The 20,907-nt window shown below is 49.1% G+C and overlaps 5 protein-coding genes across 5 annotated transcripts; 2 read left to right on the top strand and 3 right to left on the bottom strand.

The window, feature by feature from the left end:
• Nucleotides 1-4,790: 4,790 nt before the first annotated feature.
• FOXG_19435 (uncharacterized protein) lies at nt 4,791-4,886 on the bottom strand (the record flags this gene model as incomplete). Its single annotated transcript, XM_018399649.1, has 1 exon — nt 4,791-4,886. One exon carries the CDS (start codon nt 4,884-4,886, stop codon nt 4,791-4,793), a length of 96 nt encoding a protein of 31 aa, XP_018242909.1.
• A 2,653-nt stretch (nt 4,887-7,539) lies between these two features.
• On the top strand, nt 7,540-7,641 carry FOXG_19434 (uncharacterized protein; the record flags this gene model as incomplete). Its single annotated transcript, XM_018399648.1, has 1 exon — nt 7,540-7,641. One exon carries the CDS (start codon nt 7,540-7,542, stop codon nt 7,639-7,641), a length of 102 nt encoding a protein of 33 aa, XP_018242908.1.
• Nucleotides 7,642-9,021: 1,380 nt separating this feature from the next.
• Nucleotides 9,022-9,897, top strand: FOXG_06868 (uncharacterized protein; the record flags this gene model as incomplete). The annotated part of the gene is made up of 1 exon (XM_018385506.1): nt 9,022-9,897. The coding sequence occupies one exon, from the start codon at nt 9,022-9,024 to the stop codon at nt 9,895-9,897; it is 876 nt and encodes a 291-aa protein (XP_018242907.1).
• Nucleotides 9,898-14,625: 4,728 nt separating this feature from the next.
• FOXG_06866 (uncharacterized protein) lies at nt 14,626-15,642 on the bottom strand (the record flags this gene model as incomplete). Its single annotated transcript, XM_018385505.1, has 3 exons — nt 14,626-15,320; nt 15,368-15,515; nt 15,574-15,642. The coding sequence occupies 3 exons, from the start codon at nt 15,640-15,642 to the stop codon at nt 14,626-14,628; spliced, it is 912 nt and encodes a 303-aa protein (XP_018242906.1).
• A 1,103-nt stretch (nt 15,643-16,745) lies between these two features.
• Nucleotides 16,746-17,447, bottom strand: FOXG_06865 (uncharacterized protein; the record flags this gene model as incomplete). The annotated part of the gene is made up of 1 exon (XM_018385504.1): nt 16,746-17,447. One exon carries the CDS (start codon nt 17,445-17,447, stop codon nt 16,746-16,748), a length of 702 nt encoding a protein of 233 aa, XP_018242905.1.
• Nucleotides 17,448-20,907: the final 3,460 nt, after the last annotated feature.

The following is a 20,907-nucleotide window of genomic DNA, read 5'->3' as shown; positions in this document are numbered from 1 at the left end:
GAAACACCAACGGGACCGTTGACGATTGCAGGGCTGTTTTGCAGGAGAGCTGCACGGGCTTCTCGGTTTAGATTGGCGGGAGTGTGGATCCCAAGATCAAAGCGATCCGAGACAGCGGGCGGGCTCGTCATGGACGAGGCCATCGCCGCGGCTTGCGTCTGCGCGAAGAGCAGGATGGGTCGTTGTTGTGCGCTTGTTAAGGATCTTGGTGCAGGCAAGGGCCACTTTCTTAACACTTGTATGCCAAGAAAGTGTGATGACAAAGGAAGGTGTTTTCTATTATTTATTTTAGCTAAAAAAGTGTTATAGGGTAAGCTGTTTTTAGGTAGCACAGTATAGTGAGACACTCGCTTGACTGAGGCACTCGCTTATCATGTACGTTATACAATTTATGGCAACTCAAACCATAAATATATCTTCAGATCTCGATCAAATACAAGAGGTCGATTCCTATGATGAGAAGAGCTTCTATAAGCAACACGAAGGCCCCTGCACGGACTCCAAGGAGCCTGCCGGAGCCGATGATTATCCAGCTGATAAATATCGCGGCTTCAATTTCAGCCCTTTTATTGTGCAACCTTGCCATTATTATATTCGTTATTTACCTCCATCAAGGCTGAAAAAAAAATAGCCTATAAACTCAGTATATATTGAAGGATATATAAAAGATTGAGACGAATTATTCAGAGTGCAGTAGAGGTGAGGAAAAGCTTGAAGCGTGTACTCGTTGACTGAAATGCAAGCCACACTTTTATCATCATGATCTCAGGAAGAATGAAAATGACCCACGAGGCTTCCCTAACCGCGGTGCATCTATGAATAAAACATTCAGGCTTTCAGCAACGTGGTCACCGCCAGGAACTGCTGCGTTGCATGTTATGTATGCACGCAACCGCACAATGCCAATGACAGACCTATGTATACGCTTCGAATCTCCCCATTGGTGGTGCAGACTGCGGCAGCTCCAATATGACCATGGATAGCGCTCCCATCTGTGTAGGCTTGTAGAGTGACTAGTTCGTCGTGTATAATCTGTCTACGTCTGGTCTGGGCTTCTACGTTTATTTCGATAAATGTCTGCGGTCCGTGCCATCACGGAGGAAGCAAAGGGGGCGCTGTGGAATCGAGTGGGTCCGTCTCGCGGTGGACCCCATGTGATGCAGTCAGATCATGCCTCAATCTATAACTTGGCATATCCTGTCGGCAGAATAACTCATGCCCTCCTTCCTAACTTCTAAGTGGGCTTGTATGTCATGCTTTGTATAGCAATACCAAACTCTAGTCGGTATTTAAACATTCACTCATCTCCGAAAAGTATGGCGCCGAACATTAAAACTCCACGCGCCAAAAATGTCTCCAATCTTCCCCTCTCTACTATAAGTCGCCTGGCATTTACTTATTTCGGCGTTGTCTTCTCCACAGGCTTCTTCTTTGGTACCATCCGCCATCTATACGTCATCCCCAAATTCAATCTCCCTCTGCCACATGCCGAAATTATTGAGGCACCACTTATGTTTATCGCTGTTATTGCTTGGGCGAATTGGCTAGTAAACCGCTATAAGGTCCCCGCTAGAGCACGTGTAAGAATGGCAGTTGGACTGTTTGGGTTGGGATTTATGGTTTGCATGGAATTCATGGGGCGCAGAGTTGCGGGACGTCGTGGTCCTGCAAAAGAGAGTGAGGAGGTGTGGACTGAAGCAGCTCGAGCGCTGTATTTGTTCAATTTGATATTGTTTGGGATTATGCCTTGGATTCTGATGTTGGTAGAAAAGGGGTGATCCCATGCTGAGCTTGATGTATATTTCGATGACATATGTCACATTCAAGGCGCATGTCATTGTTAGCGACAGAGTAAGCGCCGTGCACATTGTTTGCCTCAGCTGGTAATGTAGCATTATATACATCTGCATATACCTACGCAGTGTGTCCAAGCTGTGGTGAAACCTATGTTAAATGGCCTTAACTGTTGTATGTGATGTAAGCACAGAGTCAATTGACGAATGACTCTATCGCGAAATAAATGCATGGCTTTAGTTGTTGAAGTCTGAAAGAGGTTTTGCTCCTTGGTTAAACCGTCTCACAATTGAATCTCACCCTCTGCGCAGCTTGCGATATGATCAGGACGATTCTTTTATTATGCTAGCAAATAATGCTACAAAGTTATAATCAGGAGGTCCAGACACACTGCTACAATAATAAGCCAATGCCTTGGAACGCTACATATTATCATAGCACCTGCCTCTTCTAGCCCTAAGGTCTAAACCAAGGGCAGTCAACAGCTTGACTTAGCCAACCGACTATCCTCTTCTCTGAGGAAGTAGGGTGCCAAAACATTCACAATTGCGGACCGACCGCTGCACTCGTCAATTCATTTAAACCCTGCCAATTGAACTTCCCGTCAACATCGCAGGTATGCATTCCGAGTTAAGTTACATGCAGAACTGAGATAGGCAAGGTCGCACGCTAGAAGGCCGGCCAATACTATCCCAAGGATTATTGATAACCTCACGCGATCTATCCTATGGCATCTTCTCTGGGAACTTTTCAGCGACCTTGTCATTCACGCTCAATGATGCTGGTTGGATCGAGCTCTTGGTCGGGCCTTCGCGTTACCCATGTTCGTGGACTTTCCAGCTGTAGCCCAGGCCTCGTTAAGGATAGAATAGACTTCCCTTGATGAATGGAACAGCCGATATGACTCTCAGCGTGTGATCCGTGGCTCGAAGCATGCATATCTGTTCAAGCCAGTGCACCTGGGGCATAGCGGATAGCGTACCCAGAGCGGTCCAAACTGAGGGCTTGAAAGATCCTTCGATAGGACATACGGCAATTGGTCTTCGAGGCGCGTACGAATTCGATCATTTAAACCTAGGCTTTTTTAGTCCGCTAGCAAAGAAGGAAGGGAGGGCTTGGCCTTGGCGTCTCTTAGCAACTTAGGCCACCCGACCGGCGTTTAGGCGTAGTGAAAAGAGAAATTACAACCAGCTGAACCTGCCTTGAGGTTATCCCTAACCACTGGGATATGTCATTATAATTGAAGCCGGCGGTAATAAGTATACGGCCTGGAAGGCGTTGATCGTGAGTGAGCTGCCGTGTCCCTTGCGCAAACAGGCTTTAAAATATGGTCTTGACGACCAAAGCCACATACACCTGTTCTGTAATGGCCACACCTGAAGGTTGGTATGTGTAGACATGGATGCAACACAGAGGTTGTCAGCCTGAAATGGAAGCTCTTATGATTCTCATTATTTACTGGTTGAATTTGTTGATGCGCACACTATGAGTCCCATACTTAACGCCCTGATCAAAAGCGCATCCTGGGCAAAGATACAACCATGATAAAAGTATAAGCTTCAGCTTACAGTCTTAGATTTAGATTACTTCTGTGATTAAGAGAATTATAACACTGGTAAGTAAGACTCATACCCTACGTATCAATACCCTCATATACTAAAGAGTAATGAAATATACGTCCCTCGCGTAGGAGAGGGAGCGGATTGCAAAAGAAGAAACCCCTTGTCAAGTATTTTTCAGGCTTTGCACGACCACTCAAAGGTTCGATCACTAGAACCCTAACACCTGCATAAATCATCCGTCGCTGATGAAACCCCGCCTAAGGAACGTCTTCAGGATCGCAGCACCTGTCTGGAATGAATATTGACTTGCATAATGGGCAATCGACATGGTGTCTCTGGAACCAGGAGTCGATGCAACCAGTATGGAAGACATGTTTACATTTCAATCGTCGGACATTATCTTGGTCCCTAAGAACTTCGATGCATATTGCACTATACTGACATTAGTACGAGTAGGAAAATCCCTCCTCTCAAATTGGTACTCACCAGACGTCAACTGAACTAGGCTGCGTTACAGTCCATGTCGCCTGCTTTTTGGACCCTTTCACTATTCTGTATTTTTCTGAAGGGCTTGCGTTGTTGAGGATCTTTAGATGTAGAGGATATCGTGATTTTACGATAAAGCTAGCATTATTAATATGAATATTAACCACAAAACTTTGAAAGATGGGCGTACAAAATAATAACTATTAATAATAGACCAATAATGCTGCCTATCACCCCAACGAATGCTACAGGCGTACCTGAGACGAAGGCATTGCGGTGACTGGTTGAATTACCTGGAGGAAGATAAGGCATGAATGATCTTTTGATAGGGACTTTCTGTTGAAATAGAGTAATTCTCAGTAAAATGTGGTGAAATATAAAGGCTATACTTCGCGTTGTTCTCTTGTTGTATCTAATGGACCAGTTGCGACTTATATTACTGATTTCTCAGATATTTGATCGTAAGTTTCCGCCATAAACGACGCACCATGGCAAACTGAGCCACATAACGAAGAAGTCAAAAATCATGGAACCATGGCTCAGGCACTTATTGCCCGTTTTTTGATTGGGGATCGGGCGAGAATGTAGGTAGTTAGTTGTTAGTCGAAATATCGGTGGTCTGATACATTGTTCTAGCATTACTTGCCGCCTTTTCCCGATATTATGATTTTGGTGCTTATTCCTACGAATGTTCAGAGTTCTCTTTGGCTTGATCACATCACCTGAGGTGAGGTCAGGTGGTTCTGGGTCGGGTTAAGCCTTGGAGGAGCCTAGTAGCAGCCACTACGAGTCCGATGACGCGATGACATTTAGTATGACCACTACCTAGGCATCTAAAGACACGATCGCAGGTAATGAAATTTAACAGACAAATCAGTCCAGATCAACGGGCTGACCTGCAGGAAATCTGTAACGGCCCCGGACCCAATCCTGGAGAGATCACGTTCGCTACCAACAAGGAGCGGGTCTCGGCACTGACTGGTAGAAAATAGAGGCCTCCATGACGCTGAGGAGGCCGTCCGCACGAAGCCTCTGAGCCTTCATAGCGCGAGGCTCATGGGTAACTTCTGGACTGCTATGGGTATAGAACATCACATGCCTGTGGGAAGTCAGTTTCAACTGCGGCCAGACGTTCGTTCGAACTTGGTGGAGAGACAGTATCGAAAAGCAAGGTACAGTATTGAGCACTAGCACCTTCCGGTCCACAAAAACATGCTCTTTGTAAAGTCTAGGGTGGGGCCATCTGGGTACATGGCTCTACCTGATAAGCAGATGTTCTGTCAGAATTTGGCCGCCTTATGGGTGCGTAAGCAATTTCTGGCTTAGCAAATGAAGTACTTAGAAGTACCGCTGCTGTGTGGAGTCCAAGGCGCGAATGTGGGGAAATGGAGACAGACCAACAGTGCGAGTTATAAGTTCTGTCGCTTGCATCAATCAGGTAAGTACATCGAGATACACACTTCTACTCAAGAATGATATATGGGCTGCGCTCCTAAACGAGAGTTATTGTTGGAGAGGAAGGTGCAAGTGCTCAATACTGTACAGTGATCATGCTTAGCCAATTTATCAGCTGAACCCGAGAGGATTAATCCGAGGCTCACGTTCGAATACCAGAATCACCTTAGGAAAATATCTATCTCTTTGAGCGGCATAAGCCTCCAAAGTGGTCACGACAGGGGTCTAGAGCCAATCAAAATTAGCGCAACTCAAGATACATCCACACACACCTAATTTTGCGTGTGATAGAAGTACCAGCAGGTCGCTGTGTTACAAATAGCTACCTCACATACTTTGCAGCCGTATCGGGTCTGCGACCGCCGCTGATTTCCTGATATCGGCTGTAGATAACCTCCTTTTTCCTTCCTTCTTGTGAAGGATCGAGGCTGTCCTTGCCGGCAGCCTTTAGAAGCTAGGCAGTCGGAATATTTACCTCTATACACATGATTGATATCTCTTTGTAGGTGAATTTGCCGTGCTTCTGTATCCTCGATATCTTCCTCCTTCCCTGTGCGGCCTCTCTTCCCTTGTGTGACTTTCAGTTGCGCATTTGTTGAAAATGGCATTGTAAATAGCCTCTTTCCAAGCTTGAAGCGTGGTATAGGGCTTCCAATGAGGCTGCCGCGTTTTCTTCTGTAAAATGAAGCTATTCGCAAGTGCGACTTCAAGGAGGAAAGACCAAAGCAATGCCTGCCAAGGACCGCGCCGGAAACGATGCTGGTATGTTGTATAGGACCTTATCTGACCGCCGCGGTCCACGTGATTCATTTCATCGTTATACTGAGCGGCAACAGTAGGAATAGGGATTATCTTGGACTGATTTCAATTGAAGACCTGCTGCAGGCGTTGCGCCTCTTTTGGCGGGCAATTTCCTCTCTTTTGGTGTGCGCTCGTGAGGGCCTTTGCTGTGCACAGTTGAAAGGGATAGCACCACAGAGCTATCTTGCCAATCGATTTGAAGGACCTTAGGGGAACGGAAAGAGACAAAATAGTGAGGAAAATATAGGTAAAGTTGTCTGTACCTGTTTATCCTTCGTCGGGATTAAATATACCTCGTTATACACCAAAGGCGTGGTATCTTTTATATGCTTCATCTCGGTGGTGATGCCGCAGTTAGGGCGTGCCGTGCTTGTAGCCCCGTATCCAAGCCGCCGAAGAAGGCGGAAGAGTTGCGGTGACGAGAAGAGGTTATCTGTGAAGACGTGCTGTGTCTGTGTTGACAGACAGCCTTTTCAGTAGGTGAACTAAAGCGCTCTGTGTATTGCTGAGAGGGATCACGGTCAGCAGCTTTCCCTTCTTGCCGCGCTGTTGTGATGTAGGTAGCTCGACCGTTATAGCCTTATATGGTGATGCCTTTACATGCCAAAGCCACTGCAGAAAGTAGCCCTGTTGCGCAATAACCCAGATTTTGAACCCCACTGGCGTGGGCTTTCTCTTGACGAGCGTTGTCTCTTTTGATCTGCCCGTAAACGGCACCATGCACTCATCTACAGTCAGATTAGTCCCTGGAAGATAGTGCTCGATAGACACCCTTTGTATATGCTCAGACCACTCTTCAGCCGCTTGGAAGGTCTTTGGAAGATCGCTCTCAACCCTCACATCGAGCTTGGTGTAGTCAAAAGTGCGGAAATACTGTGTGGTCAGCTCGAACTTCCGTAACGGCATGAACTTGATGATCGAGTGAAGAGGTCGCTGATCTCCTAGCCTAGGGGCCTCCCAATGGCCCTTGAGGGATATTTCCCTATGAATTCCTAGGTAAATAAGGACCCCAAGCCATACATAAGCCGTTGCGGTGGAGATGCCTTCCCATTCGACGATGCGTGAGTGTTCAGAAAGGGGGATATTCCAGTTGTCAGTAACGGCATTTTCAAGCAAGTGAGCGACCCAGCTGTTTGTGTATTCAATCCATGACTATATAAGGGAAATAGGTACGAAAAGCTGGAATAATTCGAGTGGTTCCTTGGGCAGAGGGTTGATCTTAAAATCACGATATTCTAGGTTGAAAGGTTCAAAATCATCACCGCGACCCTCTTCGGGCGGAAAATTAGGCACGCCGGTGGGGTCATCAGGTGCCCTCAAAGGCGGGGTATCAAAGCTGCGATCATCTATGTAATCTTGTATCTTTTGAGAGCTCATCGTTTCATTTGAGACTCGTTAGGGTCAATTTGTATGAGGATTTTGATGATTTTGCTGGTGTTGAATGAAGAAGCTGTTTGACGGGTACTTCACGTACCCTGCAGGTACTAGCGGGGTTAGTAAGCAAAGTGGGGTAAGTGACCTGTTGGAGGCTTATGCCGTCTAAAGAGACAATTCGCCATGGAGGTCGTCCGCAATCTGGACTTTAAACTCCGTGCGCCCCTTAAAGCCTTATCGCCGAATTGCCGGTAAATCCTACAGTACATAGTAGATACAAAGTCTGTAGCTTAGTCCCTGCAGGGTTTCCCTTGCCAACTCCCCAAGTCTAGACCTAGAGGCAGGATTCAACCCCCCTTAAACCATTGGTCATATGTATCGTATGACGTACAAAAGTACCGGCTCAGATCCTTGGACAAAAAACTATGGATCAGCGTTCGGAGTAACTCAAAACGATGAGATCAATCATTCAACAGGAAAAGCTCCCCTGTCGTGATCTACCTCTGATGTCAGTCAGATGCTGATGATTGGCTGAAACAAGCGTGGCTGAAAGGGTCCAGAACTTGAGCCCATCGTTCGATTGTGCGATTCGGAACCCCTACAAATACATCGGAGTGGGGTAGAACAGGGTAGCATCCCGTTCTGGGCCGCCCACGGGCTGGGATCCCAACTTATTGTATCAGATGATTTTGGGCCTACATAATATTCCCCGTGACTCGGCAATGGCCGTTGTAATCAGCCCATACTTTCATCAAGGATTAAGTTGCTGCCGGACAGTGTTATTCCCGGCATCCAGAAATACTTCAACTCCAAGGTTATATCAAGTCCCTGAAGAATCATGGTTCTCGCCCATCAGGCTATCTCGCACGTAATCCATTCTCTAGACAGCGCAAAAATCACTGTTGAGGTCACACTGACCTTATCTCCCGCACGAAAATGGACGCTACGATATGTCCTTTTGACCTGGTCCTGTCATGTCGCACAAGTGAAAATGTAAGTACCAGGGATCCTCTGTCACTGAATCCACTCGGGGTTCTACCCCCAGCTACTCCGTGCAAATCAGCCTACCCAAACACATCCTTCTCCCCAGCATCCTGCTCCACATTCCCCCAAAAGCCGGCATCCCTGTGGCGCTCTCGCGTAAGTTTCCGCGGCACATCATTAAGTATCCAGATCCCTGGAACAAACCGTGGGGCATTGTCATATTCCAAATTGAAGAACATGCTCATCGTTTGTTAGGCTGTGGCGTCAGAAATCGGTCAATTTCCACCTGTGTGGGATCAACCCATTCCCAGATCCGACTATTACTCCAATAAGACACCATTTTACGAAAACTACTATGGGAAGGACTTCCCGGGCCTTTTTTTCGATGGCCCTGCACAGTCGCCTTTCCAGAGCACAGCCGATTCCTCTCCAGAATCTGACTGCATCTCATCACCCATTCTGGATGTAGATATGACACTAAATTTCTGTATGTCACACCAAAGCTACTTGGAACTCGCAGCCGTGACTAAACTCAATGGATGTAGCGGATACGTCAATGGATATCATGGAGCCCATTCCTTGGGACCTCAGTCTAGATCAACCAACATATGGTGGTCTTCCCACGTCAGACCTGTCTCAAGATGTTCAAACTGCCTCCGATTATAACCGAACAACAGCCTACCGACAACAATCAGACGCATTTTCTCTAGGGACAGTAGCGAGCAAGCCCTGGGCAGAGCCGGGCCTAGACGGAGCACAAGAAGATGACCATACCTCGAGCTCACGACAAAAGCGAACCGCCCGATCTCGACGACAGAAAAGAGATAACAGAAAGTCTTCCGAAACATCCCTTGCTAATACTGGTGGCGCTCCCTCGGTATCGGACGCTGCCAGTCCCAGCTTCACGCCGCAGTACAGCCGCGCCAGCATTGGGTCTGGATCCACGCCGATGGCTTCTGCAGCATCAACAGCTTCTAGCCGTCAAGCAAAGCTCAGAAGCGCGTCTCATACTTCGAAAAACAGTCATTCCCGGCCAAACGATACCCCCAAGGAACGCCGAACGCGCGCCTCCCACAATCTTGTCGAGAAGCAGTATCGAAATCGTCTCAATGCCCAATTCGAATCCCTTCTCAGCGTCCTACCAGAACAACTTCGCGCGGCGAACAACGGAAATGGCGATACTGACGACTCGGAGGGGAATGACGCGGACCGCCGTGTGAGCAAGGGTGAAGTTCTGGAAATGGCTCGCAAGCATATACAATTACTGGAGCAGGGGCGCGCTGAGTTGGAACGCAAGAACCTCGAGCTTCGTGGAAATCTCCGACGGCTAAAGGGATCTGCCTCTGATGGTACAGTGTCCTCGTCGAGCCAGGAAACTCCGCTCGATTTCAAAGCCGATGCGAATGGCGAGACACAAGCCGGCGACCAAGACAAGAGTTGAAAACGAAGGATCGCCAAGAAACAGGGAATGACTGCGCAGGAACATGATGGAATGTTCCAAACCATCCGATGGCTGCTCTGGAAGGGAAAATCCGTTGGCACTGGATGCTCGTTTTCCATGGTACCTCAGGCATAGAGTCCAGGCCATCCCTCTTAGGCTTTCCTGGACTTTTTAAGTTCTGGCAATGGTAGCACTGGCGGCAATGCGCTTGTTTCCCTTAATGTTGTAAACCTCCACCACGGTCACTTCAGGGGGCTCCAGCCAATTAAAACGCGTTAAATTAAAGGTACATAATATCTTACATAATTTATATTGTGATAATAAGCCCCAAACGATCCGGATTGTTATAAATTGCTACCTGATGTCGCCCTAACGAATTGACCAGGCAAATGTCACACGGTGTTGAAATGAGGATAGAAATGAGGCAAGGATCGCGATGAGAGTGAACGACTACAACTAACATCGGGCAGCATCCTACTGCCTATGATATCGGCAGATTGAACATTGGTATAGGAGGCTAACCTTCGTCGCTCCCTTAGATAAAAGTGTCACGAGCCCTGATTCTCTCATGTGCCACATTGAATGTGTGTAGGTTCTTGGTTGAGTTGTGTTAGATACGCACGAATACGATGGGGTGAGTGTATCAAAGTGTTGACCAGAATGTGGTGATGTTGTCACGTTGTGTATTTTACATAATGGGGCGTGCGATCGTCATTGCGGTGATACTCCAGTCGGGCCCCAGTATTAAGATGTATATGGGACTTATCGTCCCGATTGCAGTCAACTTTGAGTCAGTCCCCAGGAGCGGAGCTGGCGTCCTGAATGATGCCGGAGATGTCCTAGATGACGCCGGCAACATTGTTGACAAGATCGCCGACACCTATAACCTCAAGAACCTCATGGGCAACACCGTCAACACCACCGGTGATGTTGTCAGCTCTTCGGGCGATGTCCTCGGCAAGATCATGCCTATAGGACAAGGAAAGCCTGAGGAGGAGGACGACTCCCACGACGAGGGAAAGAGCGAATACACAACCCAGTCCAAAGTCAAGAAGTCCGGCGGCCTGGGAGACACCGTCGGTAGTGTCACAGGAGCTGTCGGCGACACAGCTAAAGAAGCCACGGAAGGTGTTGGCGATACAGGTAAAAACGGTCAACGATACAACAATAGTCAACTTTTATCGCCAGAACGACGAGCTCAAGCGCTTCGTCGAAATCGTAGAGCTGGGATCGACGGCGATCCCCGTCGCCGCCTCAAGCCCACTAGAACTAGACAAGCTCGCATCCACACTAGTGAGCCTCTTGCAATCAGCAGCAAAGGCAGCGGGCCGGCCTGCGAGGAAGGGAGCACGCAACGCTCCGTGGTGGACCGAAGAGTGCGCCCTTGCTGCTGCCGGGTATCGGGCGATCAGAAGGCTGTACCCTCTCGGATTCAACCAAGAGGTTCAAATAACCAAGCGAGATTTCCACCATGTGGTCCGCCGCACCAAAAGGCTTTATTGGCGGAACTTGATCAACAGCTTCTCAGACAGCAGTTCCGTTTTCAAGGCCGTCCGATGGCTGAGATCGCCAGGAGCCTTCCAACCGCCTCCACTCCAAGTGGACGACATAGTCTACGAAACCCAGCTCGACAAGGCCAACGCGCTCCGGCGAGCAACTCTAGAGCGTCGGACAGCTGAGGATGATATCCAGAATCCCTGAATCGAAGTCAGCCCTCGCAAAACGATCCCATTCCCGCAGGAAATCTCTCTAGAAGAAGCACAGGACGCGACCCTCTGTACCGGGAATACATCGCCGGGGGCAGATAACATCACAGTCAAGCTCCTCACAGCAGTATGGCATATTATCGGAACACACGTTCGCCGCCTCTTCGAGGGGTGCCTGGCCATAAACCACCACCCAAAGCCTTTCAGAGCGGCCGAGGTGGTTATGATCGCCAAACCCGGACGCAGAGACCTGACGGCCCATCTCTCTGTTCTCCTGCCTCGGCAAGGGACTGGAACTGTTAGTAGCGCGCCGTCTCGCGTGGGCATGTATTTACTATGGAGTCCTTCACCCGCAACAAGCTGGAGCGCTTCCAAAGAGGTCTGCAACAGACCTCGTAGCCGCCCTAGTTCACGACATTGAGGAGGCATTTGCTCGCAAGAAGGTGGCCACGCTGGTCACGATGGATATCCAAGGCGCGTTCGACACTGTCCTGCGCAACAGACTGATTCTGCGACTTCGGGAACAGGGCTGGCCCGAACATCTCGCCCGATGGGCCAGATCCTTTATGGATGACCGATCTGCTTGTGTTAGGTACCAAGATATAATCACCCCGCTCTCTCCTCTCCAGTGCGGTCTCCCTCGGGGATCGCCGGTATCGCCGATCCTCTTTCTGTTATATACAGAGCCCACCTACCGACTGAGCAACCCTCAAGGCCGGTTCGGCTATGCAGATGACACAGCCATCCTGTGCGTCGGTGACACGGTCGAGGAAACGGCCGCTGCGTCATCACGTTCTGTCGAAGAAATGGTCCGCTACGGCACCGAAGTATGGTACCCAGGGGCAACCCAACCGCGGTGGGACCAACCGTCCAAAGACCGGCCGTCAAGTATCCAACATCTCCTGCAGAGAATGAACAAGGCTATAGTTCAATCTATGCGAGCTATAGTCCCTGTCTGGAAGACGACCCCAGTCGCCATCCTCCATCGGGAAAGCGGGATACCACCTATCACTCAGCTTCTTGAAGCACGTCGATACTGTTTCTCCGCCCGGCTTAAATCCCTTGATGAGGCTCACCCCCTCGCGAAGCGCACGCTTCCACCCAGGCAGCCCACATACCATCAGCTCATTAAGCGGAAGTACCAAGCTCCAACAGAGAGCAGCTTTAGAACCCGTCTTCGGAGGACCAATGAACTCCTCGCACCCTGTCCACGACCAGCCCTCATGCAGAAATGCTTCGGCAAGGGATAAGATACACCCCTGCAGACAGCCCCGAAAGAGCAATCGGCCGAGGCCTTCCTCCAGTGGGTTGAGACAGTAGACCTAACCACCTAGATCGTATACTCAGACGGCTTATTGTCTTCGGAGGGAGCAGCCAGCTATGGCTTCGCCATTCACCAGAAGGACCTCTCCATCTGCGAGGGCTCGGGCCGTCTTAGACCTGCCGAAGTCTTTGACGCTGAAGCTACAGGAGCACTGGAGGGCCTAAGGCCGCTCTGAACCTCCCAGGATCAGCGGCACGGGACATTGTAGTCTGTCTAGTACGCTAGATACCTGGCCACACAGACATTCCCGGCAGCGAACAAGCCGATAAACTAGCAAAGGCAGCGTCCTCGCTACCAGAACCGGAAGGCGCTCAGCAGACGCTAGCATACCTGCGAAAGGTGGCGAGGCAGAAACCAAAAGAAGCTTTCGAAATATGGTGAACAATCTCCATTCCCGAGCAATACAAGAGATTGAATGTCAAGGCGACTATATGTTGCCCACCGGAACTCTCGCTCCCTCGGGCTGCCCTACACCATCTACTCGCAGCAAGATCCCTCCATGGGGATTTCGCTGCATACCACGAATGATTCAACCACAACGACGCGCGGGTGACTTGCTCGCGCGGACGACGCAAAGCACCTAGCCATGTCTTCTACTACAGGAAAGTACCGCGCGGTGTCGAATAAGGCTCGTCCCCTCGCCGACTGCGGCGGTCAACCTCGCAATGGGAAGGAACTTCGACAAGTACATCAAGTTGACCAAATCAAGCGCCTTCTTCGAAAGGATATGCACTAGTTACTAAACGAGGCAGATAGGAGATGCATTTGCGTCTCCTCCTCTCCTTCTATCTTCCTTTCCCTTCTGTTTCTTTGTTTCTTTTCTTTATTCTCATGGGCTCGGCCGCCTTGTGCGGTCATGCCGCCGCCTCTCCCCAGTCTCACTAAAGACTGACTGATACAGCGGCTATCGCTATGATAGCCGCACCTGGTCATCCCGCTGACGGGTAACAGGCTCGACAGGACGCGCTTTTGAGCCGATGATATGCTAGATACTGGTCTGTTCTGTAATTTGCGAATGCTTTACGTAGATTTTAGCACTAGAAACTCTAGCTCAGCAGGTCCTGTGCCCCAATAGGGGACTTTACGGGCCTCACGGCCCCCCGGACGAAAAATATACATACATACATACATATTTTTCATTCTGATTGTATCGCAGCATGGTACCTTGCAGAACATGATACGTGCCCTGTATGTATTCATAACTTTGTTACCAACGCTTGTAGACTGGAAAGACCACAGCAGATCCATGTATATGATGGACGGATAGAAAATGTTTAGATATCCTACTAGGACCAAATCTGTGTTCTATTGACCAGTTACAAAGAGTTTACTATCTGCCGGATGTACTAGGGAACTTAATCATAGTCTGCCAATTCCAGTCGAATTTAGTATCTTTTAGTCTCAAGATTAGCATATGGAGGCTTGCACTCTCCACGGGCTCCAGTTTGAGCCCGGCAGATGATGCTAGCCTTGTTATCGAGCATCAAAGATATGTAGCAACCAGGACAACCTTTACGCCGCAAAGCAGTTGTTCCGCCAGTTGCGGTAAGTGGAGCGCACGGACCTCAAAGTGTCTCATGCAAAGCAAAGCAAATACATATAATAAGTGAGTGGTTTGCCATACTCACATCCACAAACATCTTATAGCACTACCTATGTACATGTTGTCGTTGCCGACATCCAGCTTCTTTTGTGTCATTATACGATCGTAAAGCCCCTGTCCAGATGCTGTATCTGATCAGACAGATGTCTGTTCTCCTCCTCGAGGGCGAGGATGCGCTGCCTTGCGAAATCCAACACCTCCCCTCGACTGTAACCACAGCCCGGTGCTTCCGGATCTTCTTCGTGGCCGGACTCGTCTTTCGCCTTTGAAGCTTGGAGCACAGCCAATAGTCGCTCGAATTTCTGCTTCAAGCGGGTGCGGTACTGTTTCTCAACATTGTTATGGCACTCCCTAGCTTGAACGACATGCGCAGGGAGTGCGGGTTTCTTGACGACCTTCTTTGGCCTGCGTGATGCCGAGCGCATCTTCACTTGAGTGGGAGTTTTTTCCAAGCCCACAAGACTCTCTTCATTGCTCGTTGTCGAGTCGCGTCGCTCCAAAAGCCCCGCAGTAAGTGCTGGCGGCAGGACTTTTGCCTGGTTCATGTCGGCCCAGGATGAATCGAGGTTCTTGATGGAATGCTTCGACTGCGGCCCCTCTCCGCTCTGTGCAGGTAGGTCATCATTCCCAATACAACTATTGGTGATACAAGAGGAGGCTTTTCCTGTCTTGTGCAGCTGACTTGAAGAGGGGTTTGGTCGCGGTTGGGTGAGGGGTATGTTGGGGATGGGCGAGATTGGCCGAAGATAATACCCAGGTGCCCGGTACAAGGGATCGAGGAACACAGGGTCTGTAGAAGGTCATTCTCTGCATTCGATAAGACCATGGGCATCTTACCCTGCTCGAATTGACTGAGGATATTATCGAATGTCGACTGTGAGTGAGGTGTCAACCTGGACTGCCATGAGGGGTGGCAAGGTGTTGTGAGAGCACCGGTGTCTTGGCCACACGGACAGGTGAAATTGTGCAATGATTGGAAGATTACCTAAATGCGACAAGGGTTCATGTCGTCCTGCATCTGTCGAATACCGACCGCTACTTACCTTGGAGGAAAATGGCGTTCCGTCCCATTCGAAAACGTTAAAGTCCGAAATAATAGCAGCGGTGCTCATAATAATCTGTGCATCCAATGATGGCGATGTCTTGAAGGGGAGAGACTAGCTCAATGCCTCTGGCACAAAGAATTATATACAACAGCCCGGAGCTGGTGGCGTTGGTATGTGATACGCAAAGCTTGTGATATGGCACATCAATTTGTGTTATTCCCCAATATTTTCCGACCTACCTTACCTCAATGTGCTGGGAGGTCTCGACTCTCCTCGCGTCTGGGCTATCCCTTTGAGTGCCACAGCCCTTAGGAGAGTCACTCGCCCCACTTAGCTTAGTCATAAGGTTAGTACGTGCAGGGTACCGGAAGTTCATAAGAGATTTGCCAAGTCTGTAAGGTAGCTCTTTGTAACTATCAAAACTGCTGGGACTTTTACCATCATACAAATTAGTATGTGTGGAAAAGTACCGTTAGTTTCATTTATCTTGGTTGGCTCTATACCCCTGTCGTGACCCCGCCTAAGGGCTGTGGCACTCAAAGGGATAGCCGAGGGTCGAGGCCCTGCAGGAGTTGCATCCGGTTACCCGACAAAACTAAAGACTTATCGGGGCATGGCGTTGATTACGATAATGTCGAATAGTGGTGAGATGCAGCCAAGCCACATCACCTGATATCAATATACATAGCTGTCTGCGTTTGCGATTCGTGCGTTTCATCACCATCAGGGTCTTGGTGATCTCGATCTCGGTCTGAAGAAGCTAACCAATCTGACTGGCCATGGTTCGATGTCCATCATCTCAGGCAGCGGTACCCAATGTTTTTACAGATCCCGATGGTTACATCGCTTATCTGTTATCAGCTAACTTAACGTACGGTGGCTGACGGCTGTTGAACTAGTCCCAGCGTCCAACATCAATTATTGGCCAAGCTGCTGTATTCAAAGTTTGGCTAATTACCCTATGACGATATAACGAGTTGTTCCACCCTTATTGGTGTCACTTCAATGCACCATTAATGCCCACAGTACGAACAACCTCATCATCCTGCGCAATCGCCTTGTTGTGATCTTTGTCCTAGACCATAACATGATAAGAGACTCATCAGCAGCATCTACCACTAAAACAGCCACTAGACTCCAGTTTCATGGGAACATGCCAGGTGGTTTATTCATCCGTTATTTCCGCCCAGTCCTCGTCTCGGGCTACTGGCACTGGCAGTGATGCAGTTGGGACTGCTGAAGGGAGATTGTTTCGAAATCAGAGTTTCGACAGAATTGACCGCTTCACTTGCGATATATCGCCGAATGAGGGTGCAGTCGCAGTCGCCGTGCCTCAGGAGCTCGAGCTTTAGTTGGTAAGCTGTTTCCCTCAGCTCGTTGCAGGAAGCAGATAGCTCTTTGTGCTGGTCTTGGAGCTTCTCCACCTCTGCGTTCAACTTGTCTTGTTGCTCTTGCTTTCGGGCACGACAATCCGCCGCAGCTCTTCGGTTCCTCTCCAAAATCTTCATGTAGCGTTTTTTCTCTTCCTTGTTGAGTTCAGTCTTCGTCCTTCTTGCATTCTTTTTGTCACTGGGCTTTCGTCTGTTTCTTTTCTTCCCCTCAGCCTTTGTAACCGCATTCGTGTGGGTCTTGATGCTAGCGCTGACCTTCACGCCAGTGGGCAGTGCAGGTTCGGCCTCAGGTGGAGTCGAATTTGGGATCGATTCAGTGGCAATGCTTAAGCTTCCGTGGTGATCTTGCAGAATGTCCAAGCTTGCCTCTTCGTACACGCATGCTTGCTTGCTGTATTCGACTTGCAGGTTGAAAATATTCTTCGACGCCGTGCGTGCTGGACAGAGATCCTGATAACGGTGCAGAGTACAGTCCCTCATCATTCACCATGCTGCCCGTAATAGCATCATTCACGCAGTACTCAGAGGAAGAAGGCGATATCAATGGCTCAGGAACTGCACAGATGGTATAGAGAGTGTTGGATGAAATGTGCCAATCCCATGGGTGTAGACCTTCAGGCATGTCTCCCCATAATGAGGCTCATCATGAGTGTTAATGCCCCAGTCAATAAGTGAAGTCATTTGGAAGTGGAAGTAGAAGCGAAATCTGGAGATAACTATCCAAGGATGTATTTACCATGCAGTACCCACCTGCCGGTCATACCCACCTGCCGGTCAGCGGAAAAAAAGATTTCCCCATACATAATGCACTTTTTTAACCTCATGGGAAAAACTTAATAAAAATAGTAAAAATAAGTTTATCACTAAAATTTAGATCAAAATTGAATCTGTTTTGATATTTTCTGGGTCTTTTAACCTCACGCCCTGTGCGGGTGCGTACGACACCTAATTCTTCCTTCCCTGAATTTGACCTCTCATCCTCTTCTATCACTCCCACCTCGATCACATCCTCAGCAACATCCACCCCTTCAATTGCTTCGTTTGGCTCTGAAATAGTGTCAACAGCTGCTAGAGCCTCTACCAGCGTGATAAATTTCTTATTGGGGTTCGGTATCGCCTTTCTCTTCTTGCCTCTGCTCAACCGGCCACTTCCTCCTCCAGGCTGGCTATTCTGGTGCTCAAAGAGGCGATCTTGGACTCTTGGGTTTCAAACCCTTTTGATATCACAGAATACCGCCTTCTGGTAGAGGGGCTCTTGTTCTTCCCCAGGTCTCTGACGTGACGGCTGGTCTTTGGCGTGTTATCAGCAGTGCTGGATAGCCACGCGTGTTGTTTCATACTGTTTCATATGAAACTGAAACAGTCCCTGGACCCGGTTTCGTATGAAACAGTAACTCCCCCAGTTTCATATGTTTCAGTCGGTTTCATATGTTTCATATACGCCCGATGAGTCCCAAATATCTTAGTACTTAACCAAGAAAATTTTGCAAACCAAATGCCTTCAACGCAGTTAGAAACTTGCTAATAGTAAATATGTGTCGCATATCACCACTAGGTTCGTGCGACTGGATGTGAAACGCGGCCCGTACTTTGGAGTCGTGTCTCCGGTTTTACGTCCAGCTTGTCGCATCAAGGACTCCAATCCTAACGACATGAGCTTAAATAGCTGTGCCCGAACACATGGCGGTTCAATTTCATTTGTTCTTTAGTTAATTCTTATCAGTTGACTGGTGCCATCACTGATCCCTGTGGAATTAATTGTCCGACAACATGTCATCAGCTTCGCCCGCTCCCTTGTTATCGGAGCCTTCTGATGAGCTCTTGGGGTCTGCTTCTCCTGGTTCTCCCGTTCCCGCGAAGCACACATTGGATCACTCTCTCTCTCTGATCGGGCTGGCAAGCGCGCCAAAGGCCGTACGAACAAAAGCACTTGGAACGAGGCGCGTGGCCCTTATGAAGAGAGAGGGGAGAAAGCTCGCGATACCTCATACCACGAAATTTGGTACTGCAAGCACTGCGACTCCACGAAAAAGCCTAATTCGATAACGACGAACCTGAGTCGAGCCCGCAAGCACCTGCGGGACTTTCATGGCATCCGGGTGATAGAGCATGTGGGAAGGTCGGATCTGAAGAAGCAGCAACATGGCACCATTACGGACTTGTTCGGAAGGCAGGAGGAACGTCAAGCCAGTCGAGACCTTACTGAGGAAAAATATTTGGCAAACGCTATTAATATTCCTGCATTCGAGAAAGCACTTGCCAGGCTTCTTGCGGTTCGCAATATCGCCCACACATTCATCGAGTACCCCGAGTTTCATGCTGTTATACTCTCCTGCAACTATATGGCCCGGGACGTCCTCCTACGCAGCCGCAGAGCGGTGCCGAAGCTTCTCAAAAAGACTTTCGCTCAACAAAAACAAGGACTCGTCAAGAAGCTTCATAATTCTCTCTCATCTATGGTCCACTTCACCATTGACATGTGGACCTCATCGGAACAGAAGGCGGCATACCAGGCAATCGTGGTCCATTTTGTAGATGCGGAGACGAGAGGAGTCGCTCAAGCGTTATTGTCGCTGCGCGAGTTCAAAGGAAGCCACAACGGGAAATTGCAAGCCAAGGCTTTCCTGGAGGTTGTCGAAGAGTACGATCTCAGAGGAAAGGTTGGCTACTTTACGATGGATAACCACGACGCTAACGACACTATGCTTGACGATATCGCAAAAGAGATTGATGGTTTAGATCCGGTTGCCAGGCGACTACGCTGCAGTGGCCACATCATGAACCTCATCGTTCAAGCCTTCCTCTTTCGGAGTAAAGCAAAGAAGATTCAAGAGGATGAGAGAGAGGGGATTGATGAGGCGTATGAGCGGCTGTGCAGGCTATCCGAAAGAGAAGAAGGGGGCATTATTACGAAGGCACAAGCTACCGAGGAATGGCGGGAGTTTAGTGTTCTGGGGAAACTTCACAACTTGTGCATATATTCAAGGAGCTCTACCAGCATTTACAACGACTTCAAGGCCGAGATTGGCAGGGCCTTGCCGAGGGACAATGACACACGTTGGAATTCATGGTTTCGCCTCATTGACGTGGCAATTGAGAATCGGGCAAAGTTCATGGATTGGATTCAAGAAAATCATGCCAAAATCGAGAAAGATGCACTGGACCACAACGACTGGAACGAACTAGGAGATATTCATGCGTTCTTACAAGTATTCCACCAGATCTCGGTGCGCCAAGGCCGGGAGAATACACTCGATGAAGTTCTCTCCCATATGGATTTCTTCCATCATCACTTCACGCGGACTAAAAACCGGGCTTTCAGTGGCCCACGCTTCTATACGCGCTTTCACGTGGCTTGGCTAAAGTTCGAGAAGTATTACCAGCTTACCGAACAAGCCCCGGTGTACGTGGCCGGTATTCTCCTCCACCCAGCACTCCGAAAGAGCTATCTGAGTGAGCAGTGGAAGAGAAACCCAGCCTGGGTCAGCAATGCCGTGAAGGCTGTAAGGGAGATCTGGTCCACAGACTACAAGAGCTACCAGCTCCCAGATGAACAACAGGAGAAAGAGCAAGAACTCGATGAGTTTGATCGCTGGAGGCAGAAGGTGTACAGCACAGCGAGTGAGGTGAAGGATGAATTCGACCGCTTTATTTATGTAAGTAATTTGAAGGCTTCTAATGGCCTGGTTTTGATGATGCTTCGCAGGGCTCACAGGTTGGGATTGGACAACAAACGGCCTTACAGTGGTGGCTTGAACCGACCCAGCGAGAGAATTTCCCCCTCCTCTGCCGTATGGCTATTGACATATTCTGCATCCCCCCCCATGTCTACGGAAGCAGAGCGAACCTTCTCAGGCGCAAGACGGCAGGTTAGATGGGATAGAAGTAGCATGTCTGCCAAAATGGTAGAGGCATGTGAGTGCATTAAAAGTTGGATAAG

Source organism: Fusarium oxysporum, chromosome 3, assembly GCF_000149955.1.
Source record: "Fusarium oxysporum f. sp. lycopersici 4287 chromosome 3, whole genome shotgun sequence".
Lineage (NCBI taxonomy): Eukaryota > Fungi > Ascomycota > Sordariomycetes > Hypocreales > Nectriaceae > Fusarium > Fusarium oxysporum.
Note: the sequence above shows the minus strand (reverse complement) of the source record. Positions and strands in the feature narration are given on the sequence as shown.